At 37.5% G+C, this 10,690-nt stretch overlaps 2 protein-coding genes across 7 annotated transcripts; both read left to right on the top strand.

The window, feature by feature from the left end:
- The first annotated feature begins 402 nt into the window (after positions 1-402).
- LOC104087393 (uncharacterized) lies at positions 403-6,651 on the top strand. Of its 6 annotated transcripts, none has more exons than XM_070187818.1 (14): positions 404-867; positions 2,020-2,109; positions 2,204-2,353; positions 2,445-2,556; positions 2,652-3,021; positions 4,291-4,504; positions 4,632-4,721; positions 4,820-5,075; positions 5,255-5,367; positions 5,566-5,664; positions 5,746-5,793; positions 5,969-6,079; positions 6,151-6,241; positions 6,335-6,651. In XM_070187818.1, the coding sequence occupies exons 1-14, from the start codon at positions 745-747 to the stop codon at positions 6,436-6,438; spliced, it is 1,971 nt and encodes a 656-aa protein (XP_070043919.1). In that variant the 5' UTR covers positions 404-744; the 3' UTR covers positions 6,439-6,651. The 6 variants fall into 6 exon arrangements, with proteins under 6 accessions (XP_070043921.1, XP_070043919.1, XP_070043920.1 ...); XM_070187819.1 differs by having other exon boundaries at positions 404-763; positions 1,976-2,109; XM_070187817.1 differs by having other exon boundaries at positions 405-867; positions 1,976-2,109.
- A 1,829-nt stretch (positions 6,652-8,480) lies between these two features.
- LOC104087391 (uncharacterized) lies at positions 8,481-9,734 on the top strand. The gene is made up of 2 exons (XM_070187420.1): positions 8,481-8,864; positions 8,960-9,734. Exons 1-2 carry the CDS (start codon positions 8,762-8,764, stop codon positions 9,553-9,555), a joined length of 699 nt encoding a protein of 232 aa, XP_070043521.1. The 5' UTR covers positions 8,481-8,761; the 3' UTR covers positions 9,556-9,734.
- The last annotated feature ends 956 nt before the right edge of the window (positions 9,735-10,690 follow it).

The following is a 10,690-nucleotide window of genomic DNA, read 5'->3' on the forward strand; positions in this document are numbered from 1 at the left end:
TAGAGACTTGAGGTATAGCTACACAGCGTCCGCAGCCGTAAAGTCCCCTTCTTTCTCCATTTTTACTATTTACCTAGTCAGACAATTGTACTTTATTTCAGACCATATATGTAGTACTCTAGTCGCTTATGCACTTGTGACTTCAGATTCTGGGAGATGTTTGGATATCATCTTATGTATGTTATTATTCCGTTTCAGATTATTTCGGTTTATCTTTATTAATAAGTATTTTGAATTATTAAAAATATTTAAATAATCTAGCTAGCGTTTACTTGCCTAACCAGTGAAATGTTAGGCGTCATCACGGTACCGAGGGCGGTCATTACGAAAAACCACATAAGTTTTAAGGGTTGTCAAGTCCAAAATAATTAGAAGTAGCAATAAAATCAGTAAAATATTTGTTAGCCCCTGTGAGCCAGTCGTGGTGCATTTCCCTCCTCAACTCTCATTATCTTTCCTTTCTCAAAATCTCAGTTTCCTTTCTCCGCCACAAGAATTCAGAATTTGAAGAACCGTGTAATGTAACCCTCCAATTTTCTTGCGTATAAAACCCAATCACACCTCCTTTGGTTAATGGATTTCAAGTCCCATCAAACCCTTAAACCTTCTCTCTCCTCTCTATGGCTCGTTTTCTTTCACTGTCATTCTCTTCGAACCCCAAAGCTCCTGCTTCCCTCTGTTGTACATCTCCTATGATGTCCGTGAAGAAAATGAAAACGGCTGGTTCTGGTGCTGTCAACAAAGATGCAGCAGCTATACTGTGGTACAAACACGATCTTCGTGTCGACGATCACCCCGGCATTGTTGCAGCTTCTATGCATCGCACACTTGTACCTTTATACATCTTCGATCCCCGGATTCTTTCTCGTATATTCCTTAACCATTTCGAATAATGGGTCTTCTTGGAAAAGTGTTTTACCCATTCCTTTTATTTAATGTGATGGGCTCACGGGCGAAGCCACACTTAAGGTAGGGTGGTCAAGTGACCACCCTTTGTTGGAAAATTACATTGCCTATATACCTAAAATATTAGGTTTTAGAGTTACATATCATATATTGAAGGCCCATTGTCGGAATTTGTTTTTACTTATTTTAAGTTTGAACACCCTTCCGAAAATTCCTAACTTCGCCACTGTCATGGGCTAGGAGTGTAAAAAGTTAATGTTATTTATCTGTTATATTTGGTGATACTAGAAGAAAATAGTTAAGGAGTGATTTAAAAGTTAATTTGATGAAGATATTACATCAAAGTTTAAAATCTGAATGATAAATAAATTTGAGTTCTTGAAAGTTATGAAAGTTGTTTAGAGAGACTGCCAAAAAATACTAGTAACAGAGCTAGTATGAATCTCCAGTTTTTTCAGTTATCCATTTTCTGTTTGATTAATTTGATGATTGTTGAACTAAACATAACAATTGAGAATTGCCGACAGGGCTTAATTCAAGTGGCAAAGGTTGAGGGATTTGTGACTTAGGTCACACGTTCGAAACCTAGTGATCTTTGCTTGTTTATTTGAAGATAGCCAAAGCAGAGCAGTGGCAGATTTTTTGAACTTCCAGTAACTCACAAAAAAGTTCTTTCTGCTCTGCCTGTATCAGAGGAGCGAACTTCAAATGGTCAATATTTTACCCTTTAGGAACTTGCTAAAGAGTCGAGTGAGCTACTCATGTATTCTGCTCAAGTTTAAGCACAAAAATTTAAGTGTAAAATTATGTGGAGTGTCTAATCATTGGAAGTGATCCTTTTAGTTGGATTTGAGTGTGTGTGTGTGTATATATTCAAGACACTACACTCTCATGTTAAATGCTTATGTGATTTAAAATAATATTACTTTTAAGGGTGCAACATTAACAATGTTACAAAAATTTAAATTTGTTCTCGTGAAGCCTGAGAACTATGTCTAATAAATGAGTTAGCTTCCAACTTCTAGTACATTTTAACTTGGTTTTTTGACTCTTGTTGTCATTTTCACAGGATTTCCGGATGACATGCTTGAATTACTTCTTTTTGCTTTGAAGGATCTGAAGAGTTCACTCAGGGAGCAGGGATCTAATCTGATGATCAGGTCCGGGACTGCAGAGAGTATCATTGAAGGGCTTGCCAAAGAGGTTGTTACATACTATATTTGCTTATTCTGATATTTAACTGGCCAGGAATGGGGAAACTTCAGGCAGTCATCCACTTATATGAGGTTTGGAACAGGTCAAGGCTACCAACATATTTACAGAGGAGGAGGTAGAGTTTGGCTTATGGAGAATGGTAGAAGGTGTAAAAGAGACCTTGGATACAATATCTTTTGCTGAGGGGACTCCCAAACTTGCAATATGGAACAGTCCATTTTATGATATGAAGGTATTGCTCTGTCTTATTTCGGCCTCCAGATGCTCTGTAGGGGAGACAAAAATTCTGATTTCCTGATTTTTCAACTTCTATCTATATCCAGAGCTTGAAGGATTTGCCCAAATCATACGATGAATTCAAGAAGATGAAATTGCCCACTATGTCACCTATTTCCCCCCAAGTGTTACCAAAAGGAGATATGAGCTTGTCTTGGGGTATGCTCTGATAACTTTTTTTCCCTAACGGCCTAACCAACACCGTGCAACACTCTTCGGATATCTATCATTTTTTTCCCCTATGCTCACACCAGGGGATATAACAATAGTATATGGAATAGGTACTTTGCCCACATTAGAAGATTTGAAGAAATTTATGGATGACAATGCTGGCATGTTAGGAAACAGATGGGCTTCAATTGAGAAGGATTCAGCTACAAGTGAATTGCGAAAAGACCAGGCAGCAACTCTGAGTAATGTGGTTCAAGGTTTGAGAGAGGAAAAGTTTAATGGGAACAGTCAAAGTGATTCAAGTCTCAAGAAAATTCAGAGGAAGAGACCCGTAAAATCTGCTTTTGTCACACAATGTGGAAATATAGCGGGAGGTGGTACAAGTCTAGTGTTGAATGCTTTGGCTGCATATTTGAGATATCTGGAGGGTACTTCCCGAGATGAATGGCAGGAGTATGAGTCGTCTCTTTATTTTTCTTTGTGCCATGATTGTCACTGAATCCCCCCATATCCTATGATATCTTTTGGTTGGTTGATCAAAGCTTCTAAGGTATTTGTAGGCTAGATATATTTATAAATGAGTTTTACTCTCTGAAAAATGTTGTATTATTTATATTTATTCATCTATGCCAATGAACATCGGAAAAACGTTTGAACTGATTTTTGTGTTTATTTAATTGTAAATATAATTTTAAACAAGCTCCAAAGGCTTTGGTTCAATGGTAGGACATAGCGCATGATGTGTCAAGTTCAAATCACATCGGAGGTAAAAACACTAGGTGATTTCTTCCCACTTGGTCAAGCCTTGGCAGTCAGAGTTACCAACACCTGCGTTGGTGGGAGGTAGCAGGGACCCCGTGGAATTAGTCGAGGTGCGCGTAAGCTGATTCAGACACTACAGTTATAGAAAAAGATATTATTTTCTACCTTATGGAAAAAGATAATATTTTAAACAAATGTTGGATTGTATTACAAAGCTTGAAATCTGTCACTTCATGATGGATAAAAAAGGAATGCAGATCATTTACTTTAGCTAGTATAGCAGAGTCTACGAGTCTCCTATTCCTGTTGATGGATATCAATTCCCATGTTGAGATCAGATATGCAGAAATATCAGGTCAGAGTATTTTGTGCTATTATGGAGGACAATTATATCTTGGAATCAGTCTTTTCTTAGAGAGTATAGTTCAAATAAACATTGATGTCGGGAGTAGTGATTTTGAGTAATATGATTTCAGTAGGTTTATGGTCCATATGCATCTTTTCACACTGAGATGGTCTTCAAGATTTCAACTCTGAAGCTGTTGTAAGTGCATTTTATATTGTTCTTATACCATTCGGAAAGAATTCTGAAGTTTGACTGCTTAGCTTACTGTGTTACTAAACCGGGAGCCTTTGGAAGACATTGTACATCGGATCCTTCTGTAGCAAGTAGTATAAGTGGAAATAGATGAGGAAGAGGACTGTCAGTTGAGCGTTTTGATGAAAAGGAAACAGAAAATATGAGCATTGGCCCCCTCTAGAAGTTTTAAGACCTTGTAATTTTACTGCTTTGCTTATCTCGTATCTGCATCCTCTATTGCATCTATTTGATCTGCACTATTTTGCCTTATTTTAATTAAAACGGATGTTACGGAAACATGAGACTTTGTGCAGAAACTCACCACTTCAAGGAAAGAATTTTCTCATGATTAACTGATGGCAATTGGCTTTATTTTGCAGGGTACATGAAAAACTGCGTGCAGCTGAAACTCGGGAAGGAGCCTCATTTGGTGCTCTTTTTGGGTCTGCTCTTCTTCTTGGAATAATTTCCAGAAGAAGAGTGTATTATGAAGCGATTGAGTACGAGAAAGAACGAAATGCTGGAATTATATCGCATTTTGGGTGCTCGGCAAAAATGGCTGCTGCAGCAGCGGATACTGTGTGTTCAATGGAGGTATTTTGGGTCTCAGAAATTGTTTTGGATCATAATATGAATGTTCTTGGGTCAAATTCATTTGCTATCTACTGAGAAAAGTATTTCTCACGAATATCTTTTAATAAGAACCCGATTGCTGTCATAGTGGTATACGCTGTTGGCTTTGAAAAGTAAGGCAGCTAGTTTGGGAGGTTCCTCTGTTAGGATATGGAGATGGAATGGCTATCTGATCCATGTGAGTGAGATTTTTGAAATTGTAGGATACTGAGCTTATTTTCTGTCTATTACGTGATGTGGTGTACCTGTCTACTGATGTTTATTCCGCCTTTGCAGTATAAACAGAGTGGTGATGTAGGTCCTGCTCTTCTGCTCGTGCATGGTTTTGGTGCTTTTTGGAGCCATTATCGTGACAATATACAAAACATTGCGGAATGTGGAAATCGAGTCTGGGCAATGACACTCCTGGGGTTTGGTGAATCAGAAAAACCAAATATTGTCTACACTGAAGTTGTGTGGGCTAAATTGCTGAGAGATTTCATAATTGAAGTAGTGGGAGAACCTGTCCATCTTGTTGGCAACTCAATTGGTGGCATGTACTAATACTTAAGCTCCTACAAAATCACCATCCCAAGAAAAGTGAAGGAAAAAAACATTGAGCGGACAAATATAGAAATACACCAGTTTTCACTAATATTTGCATTTCTTGCCGTGATTTTGCTATTTTTGTTCATAATTGGTCTTGTTGATTGTGCTCTTCTGATTAACCAGGATATCTTGTTGCCATTGTTGCTTGTCTTTGGCCTACTTTGGCCAAGTCTGTGATCCTTTTGAATAGTGCTGGCAATGTTATTCCTGGCTATTCTGGTTCACGCCATTCTGATGTAAGAAACGTGAAATCATCTTTTACCAACTTAAATATGCAATTTAGGATACCATTTTTCGTGTTATTATGTTATTAGAGATGATATCTTTACTGTAGAAGCAATTCCCAATCCAATCATTGTAGACTTTCTTCCAAATGTTCAACCATAACATTTAGACTAAAGTTCATGGAAAATTGAGCTTGCCGTATATTTTAGGTCAGGCAAACTTCAGGACCAGCATGGCTAGGTGCTCGGTTCCTTTCACTGTTCTTGCGTTTGAATCTGAGGAAAATAGTGAGAAGTTGCTATCCAATTGTAAGTGTGCTTTAGTTTTTTACAACATGTGTCTTTGTTGCCTTTTATACACTGTTTAGCCTCAGCTTTTGTTTTCTGCAGAGAAGTGATCGTGCAGATGAGTGGCTTGTCCAGGAAATGCTGCGAGCAGTATCCTTGTCGTTACATTCCTATGATCTTTAACTTGTGACAGCTCAAGTATATATTTTGGTCCTTGTCAGTGGTTCAAAGCCTTCCTGTCATCTTTTTAAGTGCTACAACTATCATAGTGAATAAATTACCATATCACAAATTTTATGATGCACTGCCTTGACAAAATCTTCAGTCTTATGACCCTGGTGTAGTGGTGGTCTTAGAAAGCATTTTCAGCTTTGATCTTTCTGTCCCTCTTAATTATCTTTTGCAAGGAATTGAGAAAAGAGTTCTTGTATTACAGGTAATACATTAATACATTCCTTCTTCATCATTTCCCTAGTTATAATGCTTATCGTGCTGCTATTCTGTTAGGGAATGAAAGATCCAATTTCTGATTCACAATCAAGGTTAGATATGCTGAGAGAACACTGTGAAGGAATCATAATCAGAGAGCTGGATGCTGGTATTTCATGGCAGCTTTGATTTTCTATTTCCTCGTTAGTACCTGCAATAAATCTGTTTATATTTTCTCATGTTGCACCATTTGATATTTCAGGCCATTGCCCACATGATGAAAAACCAGAGGAAGTCAACTCTATCATTCAAGAATGGGTAGATACACTTGAAAGTGAAATACTTACAACTAGCTCAACAAGGTAGAAATTATTGTAAAAAGTAGTATTGTTCCCACTTCCATTCGGTAATCTGACTCTAATTAATTCTATACATCTACAAGTGCATGTATAATTTGTTATAGGTTTGATGTGCAGAATTGGTCTGTATTGCTGAATAACAAGTTTGTAGTTTTCGTCATTCCTATGAATCATTACCACAGTAACATACTATAGTAAATATCAAATTTAATTTGCTCTATTTGTTAGTATATGTTGTTAACAAAAGTCTGGATTGCTGAGGGGATGGGGGGACAGTATTGTAGCATGGTTACTACACTCCTGTGCAGGTTGAACCAAAGATATCTCACTGGATTCATAGCTTGTACAACTACAGCTACTTACTATGCATCACTTCTAAAGATGAGCAAGGTCATGATATTTTGGAATGTCAACATCCTACCTTGATATATTTAGAATCAAAACATTCCCCTGTATTTTATACAATGAAACAAACCGCATAAACACATGCAAATATTATCTTGAACTCTACACATAAAAACCTCATGTTCTCACCGAGTAGGAAAGACAAGGATGTCAAAATCCTATTCTACTCCGATAGCACAAAGAGTGAATGAAAAAAGGGAAACACTTGTCAATGAAGTGGGTGAGAATCATGAGATCTCGAGTTCAAATTCCAGCGGAGGCAAAAAATACTAGGTGCAATGTTGTAAATAGCGAGCGCTACGTCGCTAATAGCGATGCGAGACTGTGTCGCTATTTTACTCTGTTGCGTTGCAATTTACAGAAAGCGCTCGCCTCTGCCTGTGTAGCGAGAGGCGACGGTGTAGCGAGATGCGATTGTAGCGTCGCTTTTTTTTTTTTTAAAAAAGGGCAAAGACTAAAGAAAAAGGTCGCGATTAGGGCTTGAGCTCTCAGAAGTTTCTTTCTTCTTCAACTTCGAACAACAGAGCAGCCAAGGAGCTCGCGATTAGGGTCGCGGCCGTGCCATCGTCTTCTTCATCTGAAAACTTCAAGTTTCTGCCAAGTGCCATCGTCTTCTTCATCAAGTTTCTGCCATCTGAAAGCCCAAGTATGCTTCTCTTCTTCGAATTTCCTTTCTTTCTTCTTCTCTTCTTCTTTCTATTTTTTTTTTGCTCTATTTTTTGTCGAGAACAACAGAAACAGAGGGTCTGTTTTTGTGCTCTGTTTTTCGAGCAAAACAACAGAGGCTCTTTCTTTCTTTCTTCCCTTCCTCTTTCTTCTTCTCTTATTTTTTTTTTTTGGCTCTGTTTTGAGCAAGCAGCAGAGGAAGAGCAGAGGCAGTAGAGTCTCTTTTTAGGCTCTATTTGTTTTTTGCTTTGTTTTTTCAGTTATAGACATAGTCTTATAGAGTAGAATTAATTGTATATTGACTTGATAATTTTTTTCTATAAAACAATATTGAAATGACATCATCCGATAGTAATAAACAAAATGATATAGCTTGGAATTATGCTATACAAGGCTCATCAGGATCCGCAATTAAATGCGTGTTTTGTGAAAAAATATATTATGGTGGAATAACTCGTCACAAGAAACATTTGATAGGTGGATTTAAAAATGTAATACAATGTCCTCTTTGTTCGGCCGAGGTTAGGGATGAAGTAAAAGCATTTGTTGAGAAGAAAAATATGACAATAACTCAAATGAATTATGAAGCATGGTGAATCTAATTGATAAAGATGATGAAATGGGACCTCCATCCCCACTCCCCCCCCCCCAAAGCTCAAAAGATATCTTCAAATAGTTCTATTGAGTCATCCACGGCACGTACGGTGACAAAAGGTCCTCTCAATCTTTATTTTTCGGCAAAACAACAAGAAAAGGAAAAATGTGATTCTGGTTCAAGTTTAGAAGCCAAGAAGATTTTGAGGGATCGTGCCGTAAGTGCCTTTGTAACATGGATGTACGATGTAGGGCTTCCTTTCAACTATGTTAACTACAAAACTTTTGACAAATTCATTGAGGCTGTAGGACAATATGGCCCAAGAATGAAGCCTCCTAGCTATCATGAAGTTAGAGTAACTCATCTTAAAAAAGAGATGAAGAAGATAGACAAAATTATTGAGGAGCATAAAGTGGAATGGAACAAGTTTGGATGTTCCATTATGATGGATAAATGGACAACACGGAATGAAAAAATGATCATAAATTTGTTGGTGAACTCTCCAAGAGGGAGTGTTTTTCTTGAATCTTACGATGCTAGCAACTCTTCTACGGATGGAAGCGAAATGTACAGCTTGTTTAGAAAGACTATTGATAAAATTGGAAAGAAAAATGTTGTATAAGTTGTTACCGATAATGCTAGTAAGAATGTTAGTGCGTGTAAGATGATGGAAGCTATGTATCCACACATTTATTGGACTCCATGTGCTGCCTATTGTATCAACTTGATGTTTGGTGACATATTCAAGGAAAACCCATATGCTTCAGGTAACTTTAATATAGTTATCTTTAAAGCTTTAACTTTATTTATTCTTATGTCCTATTAAGTATTAACTATAAAATTATTATTGTTACTTTTACAGTTTTCACTAAAGCCGTCAAGATATATTCTTACATCAGTCAGAGGCCGTTGTTGTTGAATTTGATGATGAAATTCACAAATGAAAGAAATTTGGTGAGACCGGTCAAGATTAGATTTGCAACGGCTATCTTAACTTTGCATAGTTTTTACTTGCAGAAGAAAAACTTGAGAAAGCTAGTTCTTTCAAATGAATGGAAAGATAATAGATATGCAAAGGAAGCTGCAGGGAAAGAAACTGCCAAAGTTCTTATTTCTCCATCATTCTGGAATGACGTCGTTCGGGCTCTTAAAGTTGGTGGTCCTTTGATTAGGGTGCTTCGTATGGTGGATGGGGAGAGAAAACCACCAATGGGCTATCTTTATGAAATTATGGATAGAGCCAAAGAGACTATTGAAACGTCATTTGAGGGAGATGTTAGGAAATATGAGAAAGTTTTTGAGATTATTGATAGCAGGTGGTCGAATCAACTCCATCGACCTTTGCATGCAGCAGGCCATCTTCTAAACCCGAGATTATTAATAATACTTTGGATTCAGAGGTATGGGTTGGATACCATCAATGTTGATTCAATTTGTTACATTTTCAAAATAGATTGAAGTTGCTAAGATTTCCAAAATATTTTAGAGTGTAAGGAAGCTCAAGTGAGGTATGTTGGCTAAACTCTTCTTTAAGAATTGGAACCCCCATTATCCTTGTAAGTTCCAAAGTATTTATTACAAATCGAGTATTCCGAATAAGTTTTGTGACAAAGATATTTGTTCAATTCATGTTTCAAATGCTCTTATCATGCTGTATTATAAATTGAGGATGTGTTCCAATCTATGGATTGTGTATCTACATATTATAATTCCAAGTCGTAACTTACGTGAAAACTATTATGTTAAATTGTATAGAGATTGTGATTGGGATTACACCTCCACCCGCATACATTGGGGTGAGGCGGCAAGGCCGCTTTATGTACGATTGTGGTATTGTTGTTGCACCACCACTAGCATATATATATATATATATATATATATATATATATATATATATATATATATATATATATATATATATGGGGTGAGGCATCATGGTCGCTTTGTGTAGGTATTGGTATCGTTTATGCATTTCCACCCGCATATATTGAGGTGAGCGGCATAGCCGCTTTGTGTAGGTTTTTGGTATTGTGGTTATACCTCCACCCGCATATGTTGGGGGTGAGGCGGCAGGGCCGCTTGAGTAGAGTTTTGGTATTGTGCTTACACCTCCACCTGCATACATTGGGTTGAAACTGCCAATGAATGGAAAGATAATAGATATGCAAAGGAAGCTGCAGGGAAAGAAACTACCAAAGTTCTTATTTTTCCATCATTCTGGAATGACGTCGTTCGAGCTCTTAAAGTTGGTGGTCCTTTGATTAGGGTGCTTCGTATGGTGGATGGGGAGAGAAAACCACCAATGGGCTATCTTTATGAAGTTATGCATAGAGCCAAAGAGACTATGGAAACGTCATTTGAGGGAGATGTTAGGAAATATGAGAAAGTTTTTGAGATTATTGATAGCAGGTGGTCGAATCAACTCCATCGACCTTTGCATGCAGCAGGCCATCTTCTAAACCCGGAATTATTTTACAAGAACACCAGAGATGACACTTTGGATTCAGAGGTGTGGGTTGGATACCATCAATGTCTTGAGAAGTTGGTCCCCGATTTAGCGATGATAGATCAAATAGAGGAGGAGTTTGGTAGG

This window comes from Nicotiana tomentosiformis, chromosome 10 (assembly GCF_000390325.3).
Source record: "Nicotiana tomentosiformis chromosome 10, ASM39032v3, whole genome shotgun sequence".
NCBI lineage: Eukaryota > Viridiplantae > Streptophyta > Magnoliopsida > Solanales > Solanaceae > Nicotiana > Nicotiana tomentosiformis.

Bases quoted from the DNA above. Each gene is read 5' to 3' on its own strand.
- LOC104087393 (XM_070187817.1), top strand. From the start codon at position 621: ATGGCTCGTTTTCTTTCACTGTCATTCTCTTCGAACCCCAAAGCTCCT. The intron at 5,794-5,968 runs GTATCCTTGTCG...CAAAATCTTCAG, and splicing joins TCCAGGAAATGCTGCGAGCA to TCTTATGACCCTGGTGTAGT. The intron at 6,242-6,334 runs GTATTTCATGGC...TTGATATTTCAG, and splicing joins AATCAGAGAGCTGGATGCTG to GCCATTGCCCACATGATGAA.
- LOC104087391 (XM_070187420.1), top strand. From the start codon at position 8,762: ATGATGGAAGCTATGTATCCACACATTTATTGGACTCCATGTGCTGCC. The intron at 8,865-8,959 runs GTAACTTTAATA...TTACTTTTACAG, and splicing joins GGAAAACCCATATGCTTCAG to TTTTCACTAAAGCCGTCAAG.